Genomic DNA, 10,008 nt, shown 5'->3' on the forward strand with positions numbered 1-10,008 from the left:
TCCCCAAAGCCAGCACTAGAAGTCTCTTTGGGATGAGAGTTAGAAATACTAGATGTCCATGCATTTAAAAAGGAAATAAAGATTGTGCAATAATGTAATTCAAGCACATCTTGAGAAGAGTAATAGAATGAGCAAGTCAAATAAATCATCAGCGCAGCTTAAATGTTTGATTTGATGTTTTAATGTTAAGAAGAAAAAGTTCTCATTTTTGGAGGCTTTGAAAATTTCAAAAGAGCTGTTGCTCTTAGTGTACTGTTTAAAAAATAATGTCAGATACTATGAAAATCTGTTATTTTAAAGTACAAAGGGCAATTTATTATTTTTAATTGTTTTCAGTTCATATGCATGTGCATGAAGAGGAAGATATATTTGTTTAAAGACTTTTCAGATTATTTTGTCGTTATATACACTTACAGTTTGTTTTTTAGGATATGTGTGTATGTAGATGTTGTCTCCAGCTATCACAAGATCATTTAGCATTTTTGTTTAGCAGTCAATGACTCAAAAATCTTTAAAGTGTTTTTTTAAATACTTTTTGAAAAACAAATTTGTGTAAGTGAAGAAACATATTGTACAGGACTTGGGGAGAACAAACCAAAAAACCCACAAGCTGGATTTCTAGAGTGACCGGATACAAAATCTGTGCGTGGCTGATTGTGTAGAAACTTGATAGCTTTTTTTTTTTTGTGGAAATGAAACTAGGAAAGATGGGTGGAGGTTTGCTTAGACGTAGGAGGAGGTTATGTGGACACCTCTTCTTACTGTGCAATGTATGCAAACCTAGCGTAGGTTTTTTATAGCCTTCTTGAAAGGTGGGGAAGGTCAACATAATAGCGTGTTGCGCTCCCAGACTGAGTCGCAACTCCTTACATTACACATTCACGTGTTCATGAAGCATTTACTGCAGACTGTTGTATTTATTGTCTGGATGGAGTTGCTCTTTCACCCCACTCACCTTCCTCGTTTTTCCCACAGGCTGCGAGAACACCACCGCGCTGCAATTAAGGTGATTCGTAGGATGCAGTATTTTGTGGCAAAGAAAAAGTTTCAGGTGAGTTGTGAATAGAAAGCTCCTTTTCTAAATAAACCCTTTTATTCTCCTGATTCATTGTTTCTTTTAGAAACTTAAGAGAGGCTAACACAATTCATTTCAGTAATGGTGAGCTACACCCACTATTCTCTCCCTCCTTCAATAGGGTAGTTGTTTAGCAGCAGGTTAGACAACTGTGGATGCACTGGAAATAGGCTAAACTCCTGAAATGCAGTCGGAATGAAAATGTTATTTTCTGCTAATGGACTTGACCCTTAACCCTCTGTTATCGCTGTCTCTTTTCTCGCAGTGCAAACATTCTCATATGTCTCCATTAATTCTGAGCTGTATGTTACTGTCATGCCGAGTCAGTAGGATTAGAGATTAAAATACTACCTCAGCCATGTTTCTGTCTCTTACTCTGCTAATGAAGTCCTGATAAGAAACTGAGGTGGAAATGTGTTAGCGTATTGGAAGGTTTCTCCTTCCTTTGCCCTTCTCCCCTCTGCATAGGTAGCAGCCCTCCTTCCCAGTTTGTGAGATATGGGTTCTCTTTACTCCTCTAGCCCTCGCTGACGTATGTTTCCTATGTGCCACTTCACTTGTTGCGATATTGCGATATCGTAAGCATTTAACAGTAGCTAATTAACCTTGTTGCCTGGTCTGAATAAAAAATTCTGACTGCAAACTTTCTAAGAATGTCATTTCTGAATCCATTTCATTAATCCAGGAAAAACATGTGTCAGCAGCCTTTGGCTTGATTTAAACCAGGTGAATATATATATGTGTAAGAAATATATCACTTAAAATTAATTTTAAAAAGGGACAATCCCTGGAGAACAGGCTTCACAACTGAAAATGCAGAGAAAGAGAGGGACTTAACTGCCCACATCCATTTTCATATATGACCTCGCCACTACTGTTTACAATAGACTAAAAAGCTTTCTCACCCTTAATCTAGACCCCCCCAAAAAGGGAGGGTGTCCTTTTTCCTTCAAATTTGAAGGGCACAAAGTTTAGGATCAAAAAGATGATAATGATGACTAACAGTCCAAGAGATCATTGTTTCTGTAAGGCGATGTTTGCTGCTTCTTCAAAAACATCATTCTGACTTCCTCATAGAAATTTCGAAGCACTGCCTGAATTCTTTAGCAATTTTCTACTTTGAATGTTTTTATTTTTACTAAAATTCGTGAGCTAATTTATGGCTAAGGTTGCCTGAGCTTTTCAGAAATTTGTTTCAGTTATGTATAATATATTCAGACTGCCACCATTTAGGCTGAAACCTCCCATATCTGGAGTTTTCTTGGGGAGAGTGCTTTCAGAAAGTTTCTGCTAGGACATTTCACCTGTTATTTTATATAAAATTAAGAAAAGCACAATGTCTGGACTACTTGAAAATGTTTGGCTTTTTTTTTTTACTCATTTTGCTAACACTTGCTGGCCAGCACTTGCAACTTGGCAAGGGACGTGGCCCATTCCAGTGATGTGTCCACTGCTTTTCTGTGAAAAACTGCCTAAATGGGGCCAGTTCCATTAAACTTTAATTTATTCTCATTCTAAAACCTGATTGTGATCCTTTGCTCCGTGGTAATTACTGAATCATTGCTCTCATAAATTTAGATCATAAAATATTTGCCATGGTATTAACTAAACTACTTAGAAACAAGAAATCGACACGTGATGTATCTACCTCCCAAGTGGTATTTGTCAAAAACAGATTTTGAAAATGCCTGAACACTGTGTGCAACATTATCCACCTGGCAAATAAATGAAACTCCCCTGCGGGAGATGATTTGATAGAAGCTGAAAAAGCATTTGACTGAATAGAATGGGACTATTCAGGTCATGCTTAAAACTTGTCTGTACTCGGTATCCCGGTTGCTAATCTGGCTTCCCAGTTGTACTCTCACTTTCACATCTGCAAAAGACCTGGTTGTGGCCATCTTCAAAATCCCTCCACAAGGTTGTCTCTCATCCTTCTTTAGTAGTCTTTCTTCTTCCTGAGCTATCAATAACAGCTGTTACTAAAGAATTAAAATTGTCAGTTAGGCTGAAGTTAAATGTATCTCAAGTCACTCCAGCGTACAAGTCATACGCTGCTGTGTCTGTCAGAAGCAGACTCTCCCAACAGGAACATATGGGGGATATCTGATACTTCGCCATAATTTCTGAATACAAGGTTATGACCGAGTTTAAAAATTTGGAGAGCACCAAAGGTAAAGTTTTCAAAAGCACCTAAGTAACTTAATGCACAAAGTCACCTTGAAATTCAAGCCACAAGGTGCTTTTGAAAATCTCTCCTGTAATTAAGAGATAACCACTGTCATTATTCTTTCCTCAAAAGTATGTTGTAAATCTGCTTTGTTCTATTGTATGCACATAAAATAGTCATAAGAAATTAAAATGTTTAAACATGTGCCAAGAAATGACTATACAGTTTCTAATAACCAGTCCAATACAATATCTGAAATTAAGGTAAAGCAGAAGCTGCATTTTAAAAATGTTTTTTTCAGCATTTAAGAGGTCTGCATAGCTGTTTTCTGGTAGATACTTGCCCAAGCTTTTTGTGTTTATGTGAAAAGTATCTTCCTAAAAGAAAATTCCAATTTGTTTTTCTGGAACTATTGGAAAAAAAAAATTTCAGCTGAAGTCCATTGGACTATTAATACTTAAAATTAGCTGGAACATAAGTAATTTCAAGGCCAGCACTTAAAAGGGGGATTTTTTTAGAGATGCCTCTGAAGCATTTGGGGAGGGGGGGCAGCATAGGAAGAAAGAGAGGAAGAGGTAAATTTGCAAAATAGGTCCCAGCATGAGCCCAGCATGGTTCTTAAACTATACCAGCTGTTTGCAGGATACACCTGTACGCCTAAATTTGCCTAGATACATTTTTTTTTTAAGAGCTCAATTAATAACAGGGGGTAATGGCACCACAAGGATGAAAGCCAGTTAGAAAGGAGAGCCTTCCTGTTTAAAAAAAATTAAATAAAATAAATAAAGAGAAGCTAAACAGGGATACAAAGAAATTTCAAAGGACATGAAAAGCAATGCTTTGTGAAGCATCACACTCGGGCATCATTTCCTCTTTAAAAGAAGGGGAGAAATTTATGCTCTATTTTAAAGTCCAGGTTTGAATATAGTCCATATGATGATGTCCATGTAAGAATCCAGCATAATATTGTAAAGAATTAATACCTTTTTAATGGATATGTTTGTGCTCTTGTAAAGTCTGTAGGACTGTTTCAAATTGTGGAGGAAAGATTATATTCTACTAGTAGTCAACATAAGTCTTGTGCATCAGTTAAGGTGAATGGCTCACGGTTAAGGAAGGATTCTGTAGATTATAGGGAAAATAGTGCTTGGAAATTAATGGTTTTCTAGGCTTTGTTCAGCTCACCTACCAAAAATTAATTTCATGTATTAGTTATAAATCAGAAGTGTTTGGCACAGTCTAACCTTACAACTGAATTTCAGAAAGAAAATCACCATGCTTGGTTATTCCATTAGCTGGATTCATGAGTAAATAACCTTTGTCTTCCAATTAGGAAAGTTTCTAAATGTCTTAAGACTTACGCACATGGATACAACTGTGATTATCCATCACAGATCCAGAGACCAGAGATTTGATCTGATGTCCCATTGTCGTTTTGAAATCTTTTTATTTCTCTTTCCATGTAAATTCTTCTTGTTGAGCAAATCAGTTTCCTTCTAAAATATGTTTTTAACTTGTGTTATGTTTTTCACCATGGCAAATATTCTATACATAGCATAAACTAAAAATACAGGTTGCAGTTTCACTGATGACATGAGTAACTGTTGCCTGGTTTGTTACAATTTCACTGGAAAATCTTGCATTTATAGTCTTATAATTCATCATCTTATGTCATTCATTTGTCATGTTATGAATCATGAATTGTGTGTGTAATCTTTTCTAATGTCCATACTGGGCTGTGCCAAACAATGTAGCTCAGTGTGTCCTGTACTTCAAAGGATGTTCTGCCCATTTTATTTGACTGTTACTTGGTTCCATTTCCCAGAAATCCCCCTTGCACGAACTCCCTTCTCCTTTTCCCAGGTCTGCCTCTCTGCACATGCAGTTACTAGGGAATGGCAATGGCCAGTGGTGCACATTTAATATTTGGCGCTGGCTTTTGTGCCTTTTGCAAACTTTCGTATATGATGGGGGAAATTTTAACTCATTTAAGAAGATTTTTGCCATGAGTATTGGTTAATTAGCAGAGGGACAGAAGTAAAGAGGAGGTTCAGGAAAGCTGTGGGGCTGGCTTCTACTGTTGTTTCTTCAATACTTATCCATTACCTGCTGCAGCTTTTTTCCTTTTACAAAACTTAACATGTTAACATCAACAGTATTTTCTCTTGAAAGATCAGCTTTCAATATGAAGTAATTACAGAATAATCAGTAATGACTATTAAATACCCTATCCTACTCAGAAATTAAGCTTCATTCATAAATTCTATTTACTCCAGGTTTTCAATTCTTGTTTTAAAGAGAAAGAAGCAGCCCAGTAAATGAAAAACAGCCAGGGACCTACCCATTCTTTCTACTGTCAGGCACCTGCATCAGAGTACGAGGACAGCAGGAGAAAGCTCTGCATCTTTATTCTTACTGAACAGCGTTTCTGAACCTGGAGTTTTCAGGCTGATCTTGCAGATTTCTCTCTCGTTTATTTATAGTACAAAAATAATCCAAGAATTCACTTTTTTTTTCCTATCATTATGTTTACAGTACTAGTTCATGGAAAGACTTATGGGCTTATGCCATCTTTGAAACATATTTCTTTGTGGATGTTAGTTATGATTTATATGTGTGTAAGCAGTCAGAGTTCTTGGGAATTCGTCTGTGTGCTCTTTGGTTAGATTGAAGCAACTCCCATTCCTGTTTAGCCTTCCACTGGAGAGTCTCTCACATTCACCTAAGGTTTGCAGTTGGCTTTGGGGAATCTGGCACAATGAAATATCATTCGTTTGTTGAAGTGATATTATTAAAGTAATGATTCCTAAATGTGGGAGCTACCTCCCAGGCATGAAGGTGCCACAACCTGGTTTTTATATTGTATCCTGCTTTCCTTTGGCTTAAAGAAGGAGGTATTTGTGGCATGGAATTGAGGCAAACCTGCAGCATGTGAAATAAAGTTAAGCAGTGCAGAGACATCTCCTGCTTTTGAAGTACAGGTGACAAAATATTTTTGAGACCTCAAACAGGGTACAAAGTCTGGTATATTAGAAACTACCATTGTAAACTCTTTTCCTTGTTCTCAAAAGGTGCAAGAAAGGAAAAGTTGTAACTCAGTGTTACCAAGGTTTTTAGCAAACCTTGAGAATTATCTACAGAGTATCTGTAGACAGCATAATGAATGAATCAGAAATACAGAATCATAGAATAATTTGGTTTGGAAGGGCCCTTTAAAGGTCATCTAGTCCAACCCCCCTGCAATGAGCAGGGACATCTTCAACCAGATCAGGTTGCTCAGAGCCCCATCCAACCTGACCTCGAATGTTTCCAGGGTTGTGGCACCTACCACCTCTCTGGGCAACCTGCTCCGGTGTTTCACCACCCTCGTTGTAAAATGTTTTTCCTTATATCTAGTCTTGATTCTTCCCTCTTTTAGTTTAAAACCATTACCCCTTGTCCTATCGTTACAGGCCCTACTAAAAAGTCCCTCCCCAGTTTTCCTGTAGGGCCCTTTAGGTACTGGAAGGCTGCTCTAAGGTCTCCCCAGAGCCTTCTCTTCTCCAGGCTGAACAACCCCAACTCTCTCAGCCTGTCCTCACAGGAGAGGTGCTCCAGCCCTTGGATCATCTTCATGGCCTCCTCTGGACTTGCTCCAACAGGTCCATGTCCTTCTTGTGTTGGGGACCCCAGAGCTGAAGGCAGGACTGCAGGAGGGTCTCACCAGAGTTGGGTAGAGGGGGAGAATCCCCCTCCCTCGACCTGCTAGTATATCATTTATCATTACTGTATTGTTTGACTGATTTGATTAGCATCTTTAAGAAAAAGTTTTTTACCAAATTGTAAGCTCAGGTGTTACTGTTCAGTCTAATGTGAAGTTTGTACCCTACTCCTCTCCTCTCTCCTCTTCTCTGTTGTGTTAGAACTTCTTTGCTGTTTCTCATATGTAGCTCTGGCACTGATTGGACTCTAGTTTCTAGATGTAGGATTAAGATATTTCTAATTTGTCACTGCACTTTGACAAGTTCATTCACTTTCTTTCCAATTAGTCTTGGTGTTTATTGGTTAAAAATTATGGTCTTTATCTTTAATACTACACAAAAGTGTTTTTATTAGTAATAGGTCAGATGAAGGCTGTCCCATGTATGAAGTGCAAATTACAGACACAGGGCTTTCTCCCTGATCATTCCTTGCACCAATATTTTCCCGTATTTCCCAGTAGATTTGAAAGCTCAGGCAGTCTTTCTGGAAGAGGAAATCAGTCATGCACCTTCAACCAGGACTCAGCTTTAACCTTTCAATGGCAAGAGCTGGACTGAGAACTCCAGCTGTCTTGCTGCTGACTGAGAATAAGGGCTTGCGTGTGTGAAAGACCTCTTTACTGTCTGGTGGCTGAGGAGTATGAACCTTATTTCCAGAAGAAATTAGAGTGACCACGAACTTCTGAGCCAAGTGCCAGATGTACTTTTTTGGCTCCAAGTTCTTTTGGCCTCAAGTTTTGTGGATAATCTCTTGAAAGTCATGTAGACCTCCAGTAACAAAAGGGTGGATGAAATCAGAACTGTCAGAATTATTCCACAAAAAATGTATGATCATGGCAACAATCAAAATATCTCAAATATTAACACCATGTTAAAAAGGGTTAAAAGAACTTACTGTTTACTCTTGAAAAAAATCTACATTACCATAGACCATTCCTACATCCCTGTGGTTTAAAGGCATATCTTTTGGTTTTTATTTTACAGCAAGCCAGAAAGCCCTACGATGTCCGAGATGTTATTGAGCAGTATTCTCAGGGTCACCTCAACCTGATGGTGCGAATCAAGGAGTTACAGAGGAGGTATGTCAATGAAGTCCAGGTTCTGTATCCGTAAACACCCATACAGGGATGTTTGTAAATAAGTCAGTGATTGGGGCCGGGGATCAAAAACTGGCAGGGCTATTGGTAGGACTGTTCAAAGTTACGGAATATAAAATGGCGTTGAAGTAAAGTGGTTTTTTCACACAGGAAGGAAAAGGCAAAGAGATTAAAAATCTCATTATCAGTACTTGCAATTTTCATTGTGCTTACATGTATTGCCTCAGTCCCTGCTAACTTTGACTGTACCCTGTGATCTCTATATGTTAGGGGCTATATTATACATATAGAGTGAAATACTGTTGCCTGCTCTGGTAGAATTGCACTTAAGAGCAATCTAAGAGAGTACAGATAGGTGCAACAAGTAAGCTGCAGAAGAACGAGGAAAAGAGGAAACAATGCTGTTCACGTGGCAAAGCAATGGACATGGTAAAATTTTACAGTGGTTAAAGAAGGTAAAGACCAATCTAAGTCTAATCCCATTTTGTTATTATTTTTTTAATTTCACGCTATTCTGAGCCCAAAGCAACTGCTTCACTTACAGTACAAACCAGAGCTATCTGAACTTCACTTTGCTTGTTTGTGAAGAGGTCTCCCTGTTCCAGCTAGAGAAATTGAAGATGCTGGTTCAGGCTGATAAAAAGTAAAAATTATTCTTTTTGTTTTATAGGTTGGACCAGTCCATAGGGAAGCCATCTCTTTTTATATCAGTCTCAGGTAAATTAAGATGAAGGATGTGTCTAAAGTTAATCTGATGAAGATATAACTAATGGAAAATACTTGTTAAAATAATTTTTATTTTGTTGCCAAATTTTTAAACAGTGCCAACCAGCTGTGGTTTGAAGTTTAGGTATCCACAATAATATTTAGTCATCAACACCTTTAAAATAGGGTTGTTCTTATTTAGATATTTAAAGTACCTACTTTCTCGGAAGTTCCAAAATGTTGTCTCTAATCTCTCCAAGACTCACCATATTTTCAATAAAATGGTGTGCTATGATTACAGAGTTCTATGAAATCAGTAATATTCACATAGAGCTTTGATAGCTTTGAAAAGGGACTGGAAAAGGAGCACAAAGTACTACGTTTGTTTGCGACAAGTCTGGCTAATGAAAACTCTCTGTTGGTGTCATTTCAAACTCATGTTTCTATGTAGTTTATAGAGGAAAAAAAGATAAAATGTTACCAAATGCGTTGTTCAAGTTGGCTGTAGACTCTTTTGCATAGTGGCAGATTGTTTTTTAAATGGCAATTAAAACATTAACATAATTGGGAACAGTTTTGTTCTCCCAGGTTAAAGCATAAAACTAAGGTTGAAAGTGCCTTAAACTTAAGGGCTATTAAAAGCCATGGCGTGGGCTAATGCTATAAAAAGAAACAAAAAGCTGCTTTTAAGGAATGGAACTATCAGCCTGGCAAAGGTGTTCTGTTACACTGCGTTGGTGGGCTAGTTAAGCACACCCTGATGTGGCTTGCTGCTATTTTGTTATACCACCATATATTAATTTGAAAATGTTTCTTGTTCCACAGAAAAAAGCAAAGATCGAGGGAATAACACGATTGGTGCCAGGCTGAACAGAGTGGAGGACAAGGTAAGCCTCAGTTAGACTGGCAGTGAATGAGGACATGGTCTGTGATCGAACAGTGCTTGTTTCATAGGATGTGGGGAAAAATTCAGCTTAAAATAGAGTTGAATGCCTGGCTTTTCCAGGTGATGGAGCGTAATTTTTGTGGCAGATTGCATTTTTGGTTCTTTCTTGTCATTTTAACAGAATGAGAAAAAAAGAGACTTCAATTGATTTCGGTCTCTTTTGGGACTCGCTTGGGTTTTTGATTTTTAATTGTATATATTACACGTCTCAATGCTCTACTTCCTTCCTCCACAACAGATAAAAGGCTCTGTTCCTTTAATACCTCAGTATGTTA

General features: G+C 37.9%; 1 protein-coding gene across 1 annotated transcript; it reads left to right on the forward strand.

The window, feature by feature from the left end:
- Positions 1-975: 975 nt before the first annotated feature.
- LOC104160634 (potassium voltage-gated channel subfamily KQT member 1-like) lies at positions 976-9,674 on the forward strand (the record flags this gene model as incomplete). Its single annotated transcript, XM_009698811.1, has 4 exons — positions 976-1,051; positions 7,970-8,064; positions 8,753-8,799; positions 9,613-9,674. Coding segments are annotated over 4 exons (280 nt in total), but the record flags the coding sequence as incomplete, so codon positions are not given.
- Positions 9,675-10,008: the final 334 nt, after the last annotated feature.

Source organism: Cariama cristata, unplaced genomic scaffold, assembly GCF_000690535.1.
Source record: "Cariama cristata isolate BGI_N322 unplaced genomic scaffold, ASM69053v1 scaffold32694, whole genome shotgun sequence".
Taxonomy (NCBI): domain Eukaryota; kingdom Metazoa; phylum Chordata; class Aves; order Cariamiformes; family Cariamidae; genus Cariama; species Cariama cristata.